General features: G+C 36.7%; 1 protein-coding gene across 1 annotated transcript; it reads right to left on the bottom strand.

The window, feature by feature from the left end:
- Positions 1-10,886: 10,886 nt before the first annotated feature.
- LOC131775274 (pancreatic secretory granule membrane major glycoprotein GP2-like) lies at positions 10,887-12,062 on the bottom strand. Its single transcript, XM_066166320.1, has 2 exons — positions 12,014-12,062; positions 10,887-11,257 (listed from the first exon to the last, which is right to left on the bottom strand). Exons 1-2 carry the CDS (start codon positions 12,060-12,062, stop codon positions 10,887-10,889), a joined length of 420 nt encoding a protein of 139 aa, XP_066022417.1.
- Positions 12,063-19,819: the final 7,757 nt, after the last annotated feature.

Here is a 19,819-nt window from a genome sequence, read left to right as displayed (position 1 = left end):
TCATGCTCTTAATAATTAATTTCTTGTTCCTATTTGTCTTTGAGAATAAAAATGCGCAGTTTAAGTGTAACAGCCTTAAAAGAAACTGGAATCTATTAAAAAATATTGCAACTTTTCGAAATGGTATGAGTTACTAAAGCGAAACTTGGGGATAAATAAAATACAGATGATTTTCATAGAGTTTTCATCAGCCTTAAGATAAAAAACAACGTTAGAGGAATCCTTATATGATGAAATGAGACGCACGCACTTCGTAGGGCAGGAAACTAACAAAATGGAATCACACTGTTTTGTCCCTGACAACGCATGCATTTACTAGCGTCAAAAAGAAGTCCTGCATCCTTAAAACATGGATGAAAAGAACCCCTGAACGTCTTTAATTAAATTGTGTTTTTTTCTTTCATTCATATTGGAAGGTAATGATACATGCATGTTCGCGACATCATCCAAAATCAAGAAAGACTATGCACATCAGGACAACTTGAACACAATAAGAGCAATTTCATATCTACAAGCAACCATGTGTTTTTTGTTTATCATATAAACACAAAAGCCCTTTACTGACAAGAAAAGTCGACTTTATTAATCAATGAAAATAAAAGGATCGACAATCCTTGAATAAGAGTCGTAAAGTGCGTTGATGCACTCAAGATGAAAACATGCCTTGAATGACTACAAAAACAAACAGTGGGCCTAATTTCCAATATAAAAAAATTCACTGTTATTGAATTGGTCCTTACCGACAGAAGAAATCTTTCAGGTACACGGACCGTGGCAAATCTTCCAACCTTTGATTTTCGTTTGCATAAAAATCGTCGCCAGTAGCTTCGTTTCTGTATGCACAGCCTTTGTGCTCTGGAACTTGAGTCCGAGATAAGTCCTTTAAAAAAATTGTTTTAATTATGGTTCCGTGACCAAAAATTGATGCATTAAGGAAATTTCTTTTTTGCGAGGTTTCTATTGTAGGAAAGACGCCACTTGGACGCAAATTACAACCGCCGCACCTGTGCGGCTTAAAGACAATTAAGTCCTGAATATTCCACTTCTCAAAGCAGAAAAAAAGTACGACCGGTCAAGCAATTTGAACTTTATTCTCTTGAAAATTCCAAAAAAATTTTTCCCATTAATTGAGTTATCAACAATTGGGAGAAACGTTGTCTCGAATCATTTATCCAAAGTGAACCTTATGATTCATGCTATCAATTATTTTTTTTATTTATTTTTTTTTATGGTTGATATTTGTCTTAAAGACTACTCCAGCCCTCTATACATAGAGAATAAAAAATTTCCCGCACGAGATTTGGCTCAATTTTTTTGCTCCTTTTGATTTGACACCGGAATGGAAAGTAGAAGAACCAAAGTGGAATTCGATCATCATTGTGTTAAAACAAATACACAGACTTTCTATGGATGGCAATTGAAGGTGATATTTTAGAGAGAATCCTTGTAGCTATTGTATTTAAACAAATGCCACTATGGAAATATCGTGGTATTTTAATGTTCTATATGATAAATTTTGGCCGTGTTTTGAAACTGTGAGATTTTCGAAAGCGATACTTCACTGCCACAAATGACTGACAAAAAAAAAAAAAAAAAAAAAAAAAAAAAAAAATAAAATAAAAACTTCTATGAAACAGCACTTCAAACCAGCGAGAAAATAAAGCAGTCCACCAAATAGGCCTTCTAAATCTAAGCTGATGTCAAAGAAACTGTTCAGTTTTCGTTCCTTTTCTAAATTCTGTGGCTGTGCGAGTTTACTAATAGCTTGTGTGATCCTAATGACTTCTAGTCCTAAATAATCTTTTATTTGAATTTAAATTTTACACCATGCATAGGTGGTCTAAATTCTGAAATTTCAAACCTCTCGGACAAACTTTGGCGCTTTTCCACGGGGTGGCTTTTTTGGGCAGTCTTAATAATCTTGTTTTTTTTTCTACTGTTAAGAACTACAGATATTCCAAAAAAAATTAATAAAAGAATTGTGAATATATTTCGAAAAAAGCGTCTGAGACATGGCGTTTATCTCCGTTAAGAGACTCGAAGTTTGAAGGGTATTAATTTGTTCACAGTTGGAGATTTTATCAGACGTTAATTCATTCGATGCCCTTCTAGTGCGCTGATTAGTTTTGAACAAATAGACAATTGTATGTTTTGCGAGTAACCCATTGTGTTGCATTATTTTTGAGATAATGTTGGGAAAGTTTCAATCTATATTACGTTGACTTACTTTCCAACTATTAAGGTCCATCTATTTGCTAATTAGAATGGTGAATCCAACTTTAGTGGTTTGGGTGAGGTTACCTAACAAACCTAATATGGGTGGTCAAAACTCGCTTATGTCTCTAGTACACTGTCACCTTACTTAGAACACAAATACCACAGTACAAATGAATGTTTGGTAAGATAGTTGCTTGCAAAGATGAATGACACCTTTTATCTAAGAGAGAGAAAAGAAAAGTGAACCATCTACACCCTTACATCAGTATAAATTTCACACATACCACTTACAAGGAGAATATAGTTAAAAATCAAGAGCTCTTTCAAGTTTGTGATCATTTCTTTAGTTTTTTTAAGCCTAATGTTTGATTCAGCAGTGAATAATAAATTGTTTGATACTTTTCTCAATCACAATTTCACTGTGAGGGAATTGAACTTGAGTCAAGGTGGTGGTATATTGAATTGAGATAATTTTGACTGTTGTGTGCTGGACTTGTGGTGAAGTATGCAGGGTATTGGTCTCTAATAAAGTCAATCAAATCCAAAAAGTCACCGGTGGTGTGTAACGCTCCATGTGTACCTTAATACCTTGGGCTCAAGAAAAAAAAATGTAGTACAATAAAGGAATTAAATTTATTATATTTTTTGGTGAATCGTTCTATTTCACTGTTTCCTTATGTTATTTTTTGTTTAATAATTTTACTTTTCTAAAGGATCAGTACACGATGGTGGAATACAACGGCGTGTTGGATGTGATTAGTGAGACTTTCAGGTCAGTTGGAACTTAATATGAGAAGTTAACTTTTTTTAACACGTTACAGACAAGCTTTCTATCTCTAGTTTCAAATCCATCTACATTAAATGGAGGAAGAGTATTGCCCTTTTGAAACAATTTGACAGAGAACTGGGCCGAAATTGGTGGAGAACTGATACCAGCTTGTTTGAGGACCGGATCCAGTTTTTGGGTTGACTTCCATTTACGGCTAAGTTATCAAGTCCACATTTTCATGAATTAGGTGTTTTCTTCTTTTCCTTTTCTCCTCTCACGGAGGGTTCTTTTCAAAATCTTAGGCACGAAGGAGTAACAGGATTTTACAAAGGATTGATTCCCAGTGTCCTCAGGTAAGGTAGAATGTTAAGGATAAAATTGATAATACAAGTAGATTTGTTAAAAAGATTTATCACATAAACTGCGATGTTAAACAGGGATTTCCGGCCCTAAGAAAAGCCGTAACAACACGGTACGAAATTTTTCACCTGTGTTGATATAGCGAATCAGCTGCTGACACGTCACTCGCCCTTGGCGCCACTTGGTCAGGTAAATGAATGAGTGGCAAAGCCTTCGCGATTCTCAATACAAGGTAGCTTGTCGGAACTTTCTCGAATTGTGGCGGCTAAAACACTAAAAAATTCGCATCACTGATAGAAGGTTAAATTCAAACTTTTCTAGAAGGGGAAAAAACGAATATACAGAAAGAGAAACCGAAGGTTACGGCTTTGGTGTTGGCATTTGTCGCGGCTGAGAATGAAAATCGACAGCTGGAAGATTAGCTATTGGCCGATTTTGGCCGTTTACCTGAAAGACTTCTTCTGTTGGTAAGGAAAAAGTCAATAAATGAGAATTTTTTAAATTGAAAATTACAAACATTGTTGTTTTTGAAATCGTGATTCAACGCATTTTCCATCCGAAGAGTTATAGTTAGCGCCAACGCAATCCATGATTGTTCTTTGGGAATTGTCGATTCATTTATTTTCATTCATTAATGAAGTCGGCGCTTCTTGTGAGTAAAGGGCCATTGTGTTTATATGATAAACAAAATAATAAATGGTTACTTGTAGATATAGAATTTCTCTTCCCGTGTTCAACTCATCATCTCACCCGTTCGCTGCGCTCACTCGTGAGCTATCTAGTTAAACACTCGCAGAGAAATTCCATATCTACGCGCGCTTAGTGGGATCTCATATTTAATTTTAGTTGGCGCTTTGTAAAAAAAAGGTTCGAGACAGGCAATAGATCATCAAGAGGCTATTAAAATTCGGAGTTAGTTTTATATAGAAGGTGTTACAACGGAGGAGTCTGGGAAGGAACCATGGCGGACGGACGTGTTCTTCGCGCTTTGTGATTCCTTAGTTGAGAAGAGTCATACCAGGCCTTTTAAGTTCACCCAAATGTAACCAGAAGTGTCTTTTTCTTAACATCGACACAACCAGGTAATTGAAACAATTGTTGCTCGCTGCTTATTCTCATGTCAAAACGCTCCGAACGATCGTCAAGTTCAAGCTCCGCCGACAGGCCAACTCCGAAACGAAAAACAGAAGAGCGAAGAAATGGAAAGAAACCAGGAGACCGCCTCGCTTAGCTCTACGGAAATACTCCTTGATAAATTAAGTGCCATAGAATCTCGTATGGAAGACAATTTCTCCAATCTACACACACAGATCTCAGAGCTTACGTGTGAATTTAAACACGAAATCAATGTCGTCAAATCAACACTGAATGAGCTAGAGAAATCCGTGAACCTCGCGTGGGCAAGCATCGAGGACCTACAGCAAGAGTCAAAAGCCTTAAAAGATTCAAAAAGCACTCACCAAAAAATGATGGACGAGCAGTCAGCGGAAATCGAAAGCCTAAAAGCTGATCTGGAAAAGCTCCAAGCCGAGAACGAGAAGCTTAAGCCCGCTTTGAAAGAAGCACAGGAGAACCTCGTCGCTCTTGAGAACTATACGAGACGAGAAAACTTGCGTTTCATGAATATCCCCGAAAGTCGAGGCGAAAATTGCCAGAATATCATCTATGATGTTCTACAAAATGATCTTAAAATGAACATCCAGCATATACGTTTTCATGCCGTCCACCGCGTGGGCAAGCCACAAAGCAATGGAGCTACTCCTGCTCGCCCTCGTCCGATTATCGCTAGGTTTGCTGTGAGAGAAGATAGGGATGCTGTATTCAATGTTAAAAACCGGATCAAGTCCTCAGCCAGACACAGTGAGGCATACATTACCCAAGACTTTGCTCGAGAAATCCAGAAAGAAAGGAAAACCCTTATACAATCCATGTTTGCTGCTAAACAAGCTGGCCGCGCCGCGAAGGTAGTCAACAGATCTCTCTTTATTGATAACAATGTTTTTAACATCTCGAATATTCCAGTTGAATATCAAGTAGCTTCTACTTAATTTTGTTATCTTATTGAAGACATTCAAAGTCGACAAGAAGCCTGGAAAACTGTGCCAGGTTAGTGACTCTATCTCATCGAGCTAAGTATCCAAATTTCCTTTTTGTCCATGTTATTACATAAGCACTATGTAGTTGTTGTAGTCTTTAAGTTTATTATGCTTCACTTTCTTTGCTTTACATGTTACACCAACACGCTTCGGTTGAAACAACCGCCTTCTTTTTCTATTCGTTCACATTCTCGTAACAGCCCATCAGCGAAAATTACAAATTGGTTCATGTCCCAATTTGTTGTGAATCAACACAATTCGGTCGGAAGAAATCAGTGTTTACTTATCACTCCGCCTGGCTTGTGTTTCTTTAAATCGCCAACAAAATGAATATCGTTAATACTGCCATTGCTTTTGACCTAAAATGCTTGTCATTAAATGTTAGAGGTCTTAATAAATCGATCAAACGTCGAACCGTTTTTCGATGGTTACACAAACAAAATCATCATATCATATTTTTGCAAGAATCATACTGCTCCAAAAATCTTGAACCCATCTGGGAAAACGAATGGGGTGGCAAAGCTTTCTTTAGCCACGGCACAAACCGCAGTAAAGGTATCATCACACTAATTAACCCCTCTGTGAATTTCAAAGTTGAAAAATTCATTCCAGACAAACAAGGAAGGTTCATTATTTTAAAATTGTCACTTGAAGAGAAAGCTATTGTTCTCGTCAACATTTACGCGCCTAACGATGTCGCTCAGCAAGTTTCTTTTTTCAAAAGACTATACCAACAACTCGAGGAATTCGCGCAAGATACAATTGTAATTGGTGGAGATTTCAATTGCGCACACACTCCAAATGATAAAAGAGGCGGAAATCCTGTGTCTAAAAAGGCAGCTGTCATCCAAGAAATTAACACGCTTTGTGATTTGTATAACCTTAGTGATATATGGCGAATCCTGAACAATGATAAGCAGTGTTTTACGTGGAGAACTAAATCGTTTAAAATTCAATGCCGCTTAGATTTGTTCTTAGTGTCGCAGGAGTTAATTCAATTAGCAAAGAAGTGTGACATAATCCACACACCCGAATCTGACCACTCCGCTGTCTCACTTGTTCTACAGTCTAATCTCCTAAACCAAAAAAGAGGACCGGGATTCTGGAAATTTAATACAGCTTTACTTAAAGATGAAGCATACGTAACAGCACTTATGATAAACATTCCAATTTTTAAAGAGAAATACAACGAGACTCATGATTTAAGTTTAAAATGGGACCTCATAAAAATGGAGATAAGAGGCTTCACGATCAAGTACTCCAAACGAAAAGCAAAAAAATATCGAGATGAAGAAAAATTACTGCACAAAAAAGTAAACGACCTCCAATCCAGAGCGGAAAATAACCCGCACGACAGAAACATCTTACTAGAACTTCAAAGTGCCAGATCACATCTTAAAAAAATCATGTTGATTAAAACTCAAGGTGCAATCCTGAGAAGCAAAGTAAGATGGTATGAAGAAGGAGAACGCAACACTTAGTACTTCTACAGCTTAGAAAAACGACATCATGATATTAAAACAGTCTCAAAACTCAAAGTTGGGGATAATTTGTTATATAGAAGATCAATTCGATATCTTAGAAGAAGAAAAAAAGTTCTATGAGTCGTTATACCGCTCCACCAATATCAATCCCGAAAATTTTAAAAACGCGCCTTTTTTTATGCCAGAAAACGTAACCGCACTAAGTGAAGAAGAAAAGAATTCTTGTGAAGGATTGGTAAAGGTAGAAGAATGCCAAAATGCACTCAAAGACTTTGACAATAACAAATCCCCGGGCAGTGATGGTCTGCCTGCTGAATTTTACCGATTCTTTTGGCCCGAAATCTGCCATGATCTGGTAGCGAGCTACAACTTTGCTTCTCAACATGGCATGCTTTCTATAAGTCAAAGACGAGGAATAATCTCGCTTATCCCAAAAAAATCTAAGGATAAAACTATTCTGGAAAATCTAAGGCCCATCTCACTTCTCAACGTCGACTACAAGATTCTCACTAAGGTTATAGTCACGCGAATCGAAAATGTCTTGCCAACTTTAATAAACCCTGATCAAACCAGTTTTGTTAAAGGCCACTACACTGGTGAAAATATAAGGCTAATTTATGACCTAATACATTACACAGATAAAACAAATCAAAAAGGTATTGCCATTTTCTTGGACTTCAAAAAGCGTTTGATTCCATTGAATGGAACTATCTCTTAGAAACATTGCAGCTCTTCAACTTACTATGGCTTGGTCAACGCAATCCCAAAAGACTAGAAAGCTATTCTTACAAACCCTATTCCAAACGTCACACACGCGAACACTACTGTAAACAGCCTAAGAACCAGTTCTATTTACTCTTCTCTTTTAAACACCGTCTTTGTTCCTCCCACTGCCAAAACCAAAATCTTACGCCACGGTTTTACAAAAACTACCATCAAGAACGTTTATCTTATGCCATTTAAAGTAACAAACGAAGTATAAATAATAATGTTTCAGTATAAAGTGATTTATAACGTGCTTCCAACTCGCGCCACTCTTTACCGAGACGGCATTTCAGAGAGCCCCTTATGAAACCTATGCAATACAGAAAAACAAACGTTGCATCACCTATTAATAAACTGCACACTAATACTCGACTTCTGGATTCTGTTTCAAGACTGGTGGCATCAAAAAACAAATGAAACAATAACGTTATCCACAAGTCATATACTCTATGGCTGGCATTATAGGACAAAGCATTGGCAAGTCCTAAATTATTGCCTATTGTTAGCCAAATATTACATTTTCTGCACAAGCCTTTGCGGAGACATCTTAGATTTTCAAATCTTCCTACTGTTCATCACGGGAAAACTTGAAATCCTAAAAGAGATCGCGACCGCAAAAAAAGAACTTCCGAAATTTTATCGCACGTGGGCTTTTTTACTTTAATTTTTCATACTGCTGTTTTTTAGGTTAGACTTATACTTAACTTCATTTTTGAGACCTGTATGTTTACTTGTGATTGTCTTTTAATTGAAAAGAACTTTGTAAACACGCCAACCGTAAATTAAATTAATGTTAATAGTATTGTAATACATGTATCGTAATGTAGTGTATGCATAATTTGTGTAAGTATAAGTATCAGTAGTGTTAGTAGCAAGTACAATGTAAGTGTAATTAATGCTGTAAGTAGTGTAAGTGATCGTCTTGTAAATAAAATTGTTTAAAAAAAAAAAAGTGTTACAACGTTGTTTTCGTCGGTTATATGATCGAATACTGTGAAGTTATTAAGATACTTGTCCTTATTACAATTCTTGTACTCCATCTGATGTGTTATTGTAAGTTTTTGCGGTTTTCTGTTTTTTTTTTGCTGAGTTTCGGGAATCCAGTTAAGGGATGGGCAAAATTCCCGCTCATGGTTTTATTACCAGGCTTTATTCAGTAACAGTTCCGACTGTTTCCAGATATGGAAAAAAAATAGGTTAATCGTGCGAAGTTAACCACCTAGAGCGTTTACACTTTTTATTTGAACCTCATTCACTAGCGAAATATGAATACCAATTTTTCTTAGAGCATTTTATGCACAACAATGCAAGAGGTATCCATTACTATTCTTAGCTCCTAAAGATAACATTGATTTCTCTCATTGTTCTTTAATTAAGAACTTCCCCCCTATCTTCCCCCACCCCCTCTGTGGGTAGCAAATTAATATACATTCCTTAGCAATAAAAGAGGCAGAAACTACGAGAAATACCTTTGTGCAAATTTTTTTTTCATCACTGTTTACTTAATAATAATTGACAATTCAATTCTAACATTACTTGTGAAAATTACTTGCAATTTAATTAAGAAAAATGTTCAATATCAAATTAATTGTGACAGTTCCAAAAAAAATTTCCTTTCTCTGTTCCTTACGTTACGATCTTTCTCAATAACCTTCTCTATTTGTTATCGAATCGTAGTGAATTAAGTTAAAAGCATTTTTGATTGGTTACTATGTTTTTACTTCACTGGGTTCTGGTTTCATGCATTTCGCCGAGCATTTCCTTTTTGATGTTGTTATTTTTCCCAGGTTTTATATATATATATATATATATATAGTCCACTAAAAAAATAGTGAAAGCTACTCTTTCGCGATTGCTATCAAGTGAGTTTGAAGAGTTGATACGTCGTTAATAAACTCGCCCTGCTTTGCCCCATTTGCTTTTTGTTCAGGTCTCTCCTTGCAAATTAGAGACAAATGAACATCAAATGATTCGAAGACTAATCTTACGAAAGAAATATCAAATCTGCCTTAAAATACCAGGCAGTGGCCTTTGTTGGTTTCTTTCCTGCGCATATTTTTTTCATAGGATCTTTTGAATATTTTTGCAGGATAAAACAAGCAAAATTTCACATTGAGAAAATGTGATTTTGATTTCAACTCGGACATTTCTGTGAAAAATTATTGGTAATGTGCTTGAACGGTGTACAAAGCTGTTTGCAACACCTAGCAACTTACCTGTACTACTCTAAGTCTTATTTTTAGCACATCGCAACTTCGAATATTTTTCTTTTGGCGTGTTTCTGTTGTAAGCAAACATTAAACCTAGAAACACAGGTCAACTTTTAAAAGCTGCGTGCAGTTTTTAAACGTAATCATACAGATTCAAGTTGCACTCACCCTAATGACTTATTTAAGTTAGTTAGCCTTTAAAAATTTAATCGTACTGATTTCTCCCAAATTGCACTCGAAACGTCGGATTACCCATACAAATTGCTGCAATGATTATTTTAACGAATTTCATCTGGAATGAATGAAGTGCCTTAGTTAAATAAGCTGTATAGAGACCATTTGAATCTATTACGTAAAGAACTTTAACTTAGATTCAAAATCAGTCAGAGATGTAAGCGATCCATTACGAATAATCTTGGTCGATTCGGACACATTTGACACACGGTTTGGACAGGCTGAACCATTGAATTTTGCTTACTGTGTGTCTGGAAATTGGTTTAACGTTCCAAAATACTGAGTCACAATTATTACGTTAACTTTGTCTAATTTCATAAGACATCAGATTTTGACTGTTTTTACTTATTTTTTCTACGCCTATATCGCAAGATAGCGACTGCTTGTATTCCGCCAATCTGCGCTAAAATAAGCATGGTTAATAATTACGGCTAAAGAAGGATTAAAAAAAATATAAAAAAAATACCCAATTAAAAGGCTCGAAAAAACCTAGGCTTGAGATTTAGTCTCTTGCAGATTTTACTTGAAGATTACCTTGAAGATCCTTTAACTGTCTTCGATGACAGAGGCTATCTGATGAGAATTATCATTCTAATGAAATAAATATCTCCTTTCCACCAAAGTTAAAATCTGCTGATAATGTTTACGATGGAGAAGAAAGGTTAACTATGTCACACAAAAACGTTATACACATGTACCTACGGAGCGATTAATGAGTCTTCTTACTACGCAAAGTATATTCGCTTCACATTCAGTCTGTGCCACAGTAGCGTGATTTACAGCCAGGTGGCTGTTGAATTTTATAGATGAAGTAGGATCCACAGTTTTTTACAATAGTAACTTTTGAGTATTTGCAACCAGTAGAGGGATCACTAAAGCAGACCGTGCGAAGAACTTCACCATCTTTCACTTTTGGATAAGTACCATTTAACCAGCCTGACCAGTTTGTACCACATCTGTATGCTCCCACACGTGTTGTTGGCATCTTTGTTCCTGCAGCTCTCACAAAACGATACCATTCCTCAGGGAGTTGATCGTCACACACCGCTTGGTACAAGGGTGTAATGTAACTGCTCTTTCTACTGGCATCACTCAGGCTTTGATGATGATAACATGGGTCGGCTGAAAAAGTTTCAATAGAAATTTAAAAAATTTTGAAGAATCAAAGTTAAACACTTTTCCTTGACATCCTTTAGAGAATAAGTTCAACAAAAAGCAAACGGCACTTGCATTTTGCGAAAAAAAAAAAACAAAAAAAAAAAAAAAACTTCAGAGACCCTTGTCAAACAACTCTAAATAAAGCTGTTATGTAACTAATCTTTCTATTAGCATCGCTCAATTTTATAATGATAGCAAGGATCGACTGGAAAGTGAAATGACAGTTGCAAAAGGACTAAGATTATTAAAATCAGTGGTTCAAGAATTAATCAATAATTCTGGCAGCTTGTCAAAAAGCGGTGAAACTTAACAAGAAAAATGACTATGCATTAATAAAGGAGTCAAGTAGTACATGTGTATATCATCACTCGAAGAGGCTAAAATGGAGATCCAAATGAATTCAGCTTAATTCGAAATTGAGCTCCTTCTTTCTCGGACAGCGCATTGAAGGACAGCTCTAAGTAGACTTAAGGCACAACCAGTATCTTTTAGATACCTCAGCAGCTTCAAGTAAGATTCGATCGGGAATATTGTAAATATTATAGCAGGTGTTTCAGAACAACATCTCTCCTTAATTTGTATCACCTTTACTTTAACTACCATTTACTCGCTCAGAAATTGTTCAGTTTATGGAAGATCTTGCCGTATTTATTGCCCTAAATCATTCGGGTTCTCTCAGAATGTGTTTCGTTAAGTTTCGTTAAAAAAAATGTTACTTACCGGCTGAGGGTCGGTCCGTATGGTGAAAAACTGAGACCTCGGCCAGCATTTTCAAGACCTCGGTCACAATTTTTAACCATACGGACCGACCCTTAGCCGGCAAATAACATATATGTATCGCGATATTATTCAATGCCCAAGCACACCATTTCGATCTCCTGCTGCTTCAAGGTAGCGTTGTAGCGCTCTTTTGTATTACCAAGCCAAGAAAAAAGCTAGAAGATGTAAGTAGACTTAACACACGTAAACAAAACTGAAAAGGCTAATATGTCTAAATTTCGAGACCAGAACACGATGTCAATTTCACAATAAACCGTGCGCATGGTGAAGAGTCAATCGGCTCATTTTACTTCATATTTCATGGTTGTTCAAACAAAACTTACGCTTCCCTTGAATCAACCTCACCCACTTCAATTATGATAGAGCAGCGGCAAAAAAAAGCGGTGATCTCTCTTCGTAAACGTTTCTTTGGACCTCGGAACAGCCTTTCGCCATACATTTATTTCTAGAGAGTTGTAATGTTTGCCCCGTGGCGTTCCCAGAAATATTTGCGCAAACACAAGTATCCGATTGCTGGCAACTCATTCATCGGTTTGCATAAGTCAAATAAGGATCATAGCTGCTATTATTATTATTATTATTAGGGAATCTTTAAAGGTTTGGGATTCTTGAAGGTTTTTTAGTTCCACGGAGAGTTTCATGTCTGCATCATGTAAAGATTCGTGTAAGGTTGTTAAATCATTTAAAACATAATCAAAAAATGATTCGTTTTTGTACACAAGTTAGCATAAAATTATGCTTCGTCGATGTGAATTTCGGATGAAAGTCAACTCTGAGGAATTTACTGCTGCTTTCAAAAAAAATTTCATCGCCTTCATGAAAAACCGCTGCTTATATTATGAGTTATGAGTGAGCGCGGCTGAATGGTGCGGCGCTGGAGTCAATTATGTCATGAATATTTCGGAAAGAGATAAAATTCGCCTGTGCAGTTTTGTTCATTTCCAGCATATCCAGGGTGACATTCATATACATGTGATCCAAGGGTATTCATGCATGTAGCATTCACGTGATAGGAATGATTTCCTCTGCACTCGTTAATAGAGCGGTTTAGCAAGAGGACGGGAACGTCATTTCAGAACGGCGCGCGCAGCAAAAATGCCGAGAAAAAACTGGGTCGAGAACACCCTCGCGTTGTGTTGAAAAGTGACTTAGCAGTCGTTTCAACGAACCGTCCACGTTATATTTGTTCTTGAATATCCTAACCTTGACTCTTTCGGATCATTATCAGCCTTGAATTTTCGGTTTCATAGACCACTTGAAGGACAACGAAATTATGCTCTTTGAGAGTGTAACGACAAGCGCAAACCGAGGATAGTTTACTACAGGTGAGTTGTTAATATGAATCCACATGGGCGATTAAACTTTGAAATTATTTCATTTCAGTTAAGTCTCGAGTCTGCAGATTCATCTATCAAATTTTGAAGCCCACTATATATTTTTTTTCTATGATTTCTATCGCTGTCATTTCGTTTCGTGCTTCTAGATTTCAGCACTACTGGTTTTTCTTCATAATTTTGTAAAGTATAATTTGGAATTGAAATCGTCGCCGTATTTTCCCTTGTTTACTGAATATTCTTCTCAATCATGACAGTACACCTCTTTTAAGCAGGAGTCATGGCGAAACATGAAGAGATCAAGCGACCCAACGATGGAGTTGTTTACAATGAGTTCCCGTTTATCCATGAACGAATGAAATGCACTCAAACTCAGCGAAATGACGTCCTGAACTTGATGGGGAGAACGGCAACGCTAACACCAGAAGTCCAAATAGAGTCGTGTCCAGATTATCCGCTCGCTTTCCTGTTCTGAAATGACGTTCCCGTTCTCTTGCTAAACCACTCTAATATCTGAGAAACCGTAAATACATTTTGCACTTTATTTTTGTCATCTAACGATTTGTAATCACTTTAATCATTTCAGATAATAAGAGAAAGCTTTCTCTTTCTTTGTCTTTAACGAGCTTGAAATTTGAAACGTGTAACTTAGATGTTATATTCTCCTCTCCAATGTTCTTTTTTAAATCTCCTAACATCAAGGCTCTGAGACAAACCGGAAGTAGATCATGGCATCTCCGTGCATAAGCATGTATGGGTAATGCTGCTTAAAAAAACAAAACTTAGCACTGGTAGGACGATAGTTCCTGCTAAAATTGCTTTATTTAATGCTATGGATCCACAGATATAGCATGCAAGTTATTATTGGTCTGTTATTCACTCACTCGATTGTAGATAGCAATTGCTTAAATGTACCTACAGTGTTTTTAGGCGAAAAAGAATTAAACATTGTAACTCGCATGTCTTTAACTGCTTTAAGGCTTTGAGACTAAAACAGTGATATTAGAGATCTAGATAAACTCATCAGGATCCGAATTTGAGCTTCTTCTTTGTCAGACAATGCATTAGAGGACAGCTGTAGGCAGACTTAGGGCACAACCGGTATCGTGGGTATATCAACCGGCATATGAGAAACTAATAATATGGCCACCTCAGCAGCTTTAGGTTATATTCGAGCAGGAATATTCTAAATATTATAGTGCGGCTGTGCGGCTGTGCGGCTGTGCAGCTTTGACCATTTCCATTAAATCCAGGGTGGCATTCACAAAGATAGGATCCGTTGGTGTTCGTGCAGGTGGCATTCACGTGACAAGAGTGATTTCCTTTACATTCGTCAATATCTGAGGAAACCACATATATATTTGCACTTCATCATGTTTATCACTTGAAAAATGAACGGACTCTCAGTCGAGTGATTACTTTGATAATCATACATAACACAAGTGTTAGCTTTAAAACTCTTTACGGTGGCCAATTTACGTCATCAACTCGGGTGATACTACCTAAGTACCCTGTTATACTCTCACACCGACGCAGCACCACAGTTTCTTTGGAGACTTACCCCCCTTTATTCATCACTCTTTCTATCAGTTTACTGTCGAGATAACCCACGCGGGATGTTGTGAGGACACGAGAAAACTTTGTAATTCCGAGTTGGAGGCGATTGATTTCCTTTTTTTTTTTTCTTTTTTTTTTTTTCGAGTGGTTTCCCAACATCTGGAGACGTTTACTACGCTGGTAAACCGATATAAAATGTGGTCTGTTACTTTTATAACATAAACTTCAATTTTCCATGGGTTTATCGCTACAATCAACGGTTGTTTTTTGACCAATCAGAGCGCTCGTAGTATCTTGATTATTTTACAAAACTTGATGATAATAATTTTCAAGTAATAGTGTAGTTTGATCGTCCGGGTGAGTGTAGTCCTGAGAAGGACTGTTGTCGGTAGTGGTGACTGACGTTTGGACAACCTGAGCGGAAGTCATCATCAGAGTCAAGTGATTTTCACCAGGCTGACATTCACATACATGTGATCCAAGGGTGTTATTGCAAGTAGTATTTACGTGACAGGAGTGATTTCCTTTACACTCGTCAATATCTGAGAAACCGTAAATGCATTTTGCACTTTATTTTTGTCACCTAACGATTTGTAATTACTTTAATCATTTCAAATAATAAGTAAAAGCTTTCACTTTTTCGTCGTTAACGAACTAGATTTTTGAAACGTGCAACCTACATATTATATTCTCTTCTCCAATATATTTTTTTAATCTCTTAACATGATGGCTCTGGAAAAACCGGATGTAGATCATGGCAGCTCCTTGCATAAACATATATGGGTAATGCTGCTTAAAAAAACAAAACTTAGCAATAGTAGGACAGTAGTTCCTGCTATAATTGCGTCGTTTAATGCTAAGGCTTCTCTGATATAGCATGCAAGCTATCATTGGTCTATTATTCACTCATTCGATTGTTGATAGCTCAAATATACAATCAGTGCTTTTTTTTTTTTTTTTTTTAGGCGAAAAAATATTAAATATTTTACCTCGGCATGCCTGTAACTATTTTACCTGAGCACGAGCGTCCATCCCCAATAAATCCTTCTTTGCAGGTGCAATTATAAAACCCAACAGTATTGGAGCAGTTTGCATTTTCGTCACAAACGTCATTGCTGCCTTTACATTCATCGATGTCTATTTGAAAATTAATCAAAGAAAACACTGAGACAAGGTGAAAACATTTCACAAAAGGCTGAGGCAAAGGTAGACCAAACGTTGTGTAAATTCTGTTCTTGGTATACTGACTTACCTTCCAAAATCATGTCGCAGTAAACCAACTTTGAGCTCCCGACATTAGTTGGATCCAACCAGTAGTTTTTACTGATGCTGTCTTTACCTTCACTTAATTTTATCTCTTGGCACGACAGCGCTGGTAATTCGGGAATAGATCCTAAGGGGGCTAATATATAGACATGACTTCATTAATGGTTTAAGGGTAATAGAAGTTGCAAAACAGATTAGATCTGAAAATATATTTGTGTGGGCTAAACATGGAATAACAATAATTAAGAGCCGAGAAGTTTAGCTGATATCAATGTATGCATGGAAGGCGAATTTTGCTTTAAGACACTGACTCTATTTAATAACAAAGCAATCGGACAGCAGCTCTCGGAAAGTAGCGAGGTCTTACTGGGAACTCACTGAGAAAGATTTGTATGTAAAATAAACTAAACCGGATACATGCTTCTACCACTAATTCGTCCCATGTAAAAGCGTAAATCATCTGGCTGAAAATTCTCGGGCCTTGCTTCCTTGGTTCGGGAGTTCAATTCACAGGACTTTTCCCCAATTACATAATTGTAGCTTTGACATATCGTTTCTCTCTCGCAGGTGATATCGCACACATGAGGAGCTGTTACTGGGACCTTTTTAAAGACGAATCCTTTGAGAGCCATACCAGGTAAGCTAACTTCTGTCTTGCACGGAGTTTTGGCAATAGCGAAGTCCATGAGATACAAAGAGGCCAATAGGATTAGGAAGCTTGAATTCCTCGCCATTGCCACTGATGCTGAAATTGGAAAGTATACGTTATTTAGGAATATGCATTGAGCGTTTTTTTCTGGCCCATTGATTTAACACAAACCAAACCAAACAAGTAATCAAACAAAATGCCCCCCAAAATAGGCGGAAGGACAAACAAGCGGAAGAGAAATGAAGAAATCCATTCTGAATCGGTTGTAAGTCAACTACATGTCTATTAAATGTTACTACTGTTGGAGTTGCTACACCTTTGTTCATCCGCAGCTCTTTGATATTCGTAACTTTTACATCTCTTGCAGTTATTTGGGAATTATGAGTTGCGTCATTTTGGCGATACAAAACATATCGTGACCGTCCGATTTATGGAAAAGAAATAAAGAAATCCATTCTGAATTGGTTGTAAGTCAAATACATGTCTTCTAAATGTTATTACTGTCGGAGTCGCTACACCTTTGTTCATCCGCCTCTTTGATATTCTTAACTTTTATATCTCTTGCAGTTATTTGGGAATTGTAAAGGTTGCTTCCTAGACAGAGTTGCAGCTGAGATGTTGATCGGCCTCAAGATTAAAAGGTGACAATGAAACGAGTGAGGTAAGCATTCATATATTTTTTGATAGACTTGATCCATTGTTATTTTGAGTTACGGCATTTTGGCCATGCAAAACATATCGTGACCGTTTGATTTATAGGAGAGAATATTAATTCATGTCATGGCAAGTTGATAAGAAAAAAAAGTTCAAACAAGACTCTGTGCTTTCCTTACGTTAATATTACTGTGCTTGCAATTTTTCGACACCCTTATTAAACAATGCCGCACAACTTTTGCGCCAAAGATTCGGTTTGAACAAAATGATTCGATTCCTCCTCCATATCAATTTAAGAGAGGAGATGTGAGGTTGAATTTGCATTATGAATCCATAGATTGAAATGAGGCTTTTTAATTGAAAAAGGCCTGTTGAATTGCGGCAAAACTTTGGTCTCGATTTCTCTATCGTTCTTTAGAGGTGAAAAATGTCGTAGGTTGTGTTGGTAAAAGATGAGTGCTCGCTCCTTTGAAGTCCTACATAAAATATTTTGCACCATATGTTGGAGCTCAAACGCTTGCAATTTTTTCTTTAATGTATCGACACACGGATGAAGCACGTTCGATTTTACCGTTTTATTAGCACAGAGAACAACATTATTTCTCATCTTAATGATAACAGAGAATTTGACTTACCCCGAAAAGGAATAACGAATGATAAACACGCAATTATTCCTTAGAGTCCCCGCACTCACCAACGTCAGGGAGACTTGATTATCACTTTTCAGAAACTTTTAAGCCTAAAAGATATATAATTCACCTCTTCTCAAAAACGAGTGCTCTCAAACATTTGAGAATGATGTGTTAACATACTTAAAAAAAAGCTCTCCAGAAATTCGATCAGCACTTTGCGTCAAATCGTTACCAAGTAGCTTCGATTCTTAATGCACAGCCTTTGTGCATTGAAATTTAAGTCGGAGATAAGTCCATAAAAAAAAAACAACAACATTGTTTTAAGTATAGTTCCGTGACCGAAAATTACGAATTTGATGCATTAAGGACATTTATTTTTTATCAGTTTAGAGAATGGAAATTAGCCGAACCTCCTTAGGAGGTTTCTATTGTAGGAAAGACCCCCCGTGAACGCAAATTAAAACCGACTAAACCCCAGTGGGGCTTGAAGATAATTAAGTCCTGAAGATTACACTTCTCGAAGCAGAAAATAAGTACGATCGGTCAAGCAATTTGAACTTTATTCTCTTACTATTTATTCCGGAAAAATATTTTTTTTGATGAACCCCAAAAATATTTAGAGAAAAGTTGTCTCGAATCATTTATCCAAAGTGAACCTAATGATTGCTTTGTTGCCGAAACTTACATGAACGCTATCAATTTCTTCTTTTTTTTTTAATGTTGAAGTTAGTCTTAAAGAATACTCCAGCCCTCTGAACATGCAGAATAAAACAAGTTCCCGCACGACTTTGTTACAATCTTTTTTCATTTAATCTCTTTGAAGGCACCGCGAAACCTCGAAACCGTTGAGGAAAGTAGAACTAAAGTAGAATTCGACCATCGTCGTGTTAAAAACAAATACACAAGCCTTTTATAGATAACAATCAAAGGTTATATTCGGAGCATTCTTGCAGTTACGGTATTAAAAAAATGTCTCTATGGAAATATCATTGTTTTTTTTATGTTCTAGGTGAGATTTTGGTCATGTTTTGAAACGAGAGATTTCGGAAAACGCTATTTCGCCGCCACAAATGACTGAAAACAAAAGTTCTGTGAAACAGCACTTCTAATCAGCGGGAAAAGAAAACGGTGCACCAAATAGGCCTTCCGCAGTGTCCTTAAATCAGATTATAAACTGGCATATCGATGAATTCTCTCTCGCGTAAAATTAGAGAAAGAAAAGTGTTCCAGAACTTTGCACCGCAAAGGAAGTCGTAGAAAGTTGTAGAAAGTCGATAAAAAGAAATGTCATTTCAACTTCTTCATTCTCTGGTCAATATTTCAAAATTTATAGGTTTTCTTTTACCTGCGAAGAACATTATTGCTTTATTGACATCGATTATGCTGCATTGCAAACGTGAAATTCGAGATTTGATACAGAGTATTTCCAATATGAATGAACATGTCCTTTTTGGACAGATTCTTTGAAAAAGGTGATGTAAAGCTCAAGTTTTAAATCCGTCGCTTTAAAAAAAAAAACCCTTACTTTGTTAGTTGGAGAATTAGAAATATCAAGTCAAATTTAACATCGTACCCGTCAGCAGAAAAAGGAAAAGCAAATCCTATACTAGGACTGTGAAACTCAAAACTAATCGCTTTAAGGTAAAGCATCGCA

This window comes from Pocillopora verrucosa, chromosome 5, assembly GCF_036669915.1.
Source record: "Pocillopora verrucosa isolate sample1 chromosome 5, ASM3666991v2, whole genome shotgun sequence".
Taxonomy (NCBI): Eukaryota; Metazoa; Cnidaria; class Anthozoa; order Scleractinia; family Pocilloporidae; genus Pocillopora; species Pocillopora verrucosa.
The sequence above is the reverse complement of the archived record's forward strand: the minus strand, read 5'-3'. Positions and strand labels throughout refer to the sequence as shown.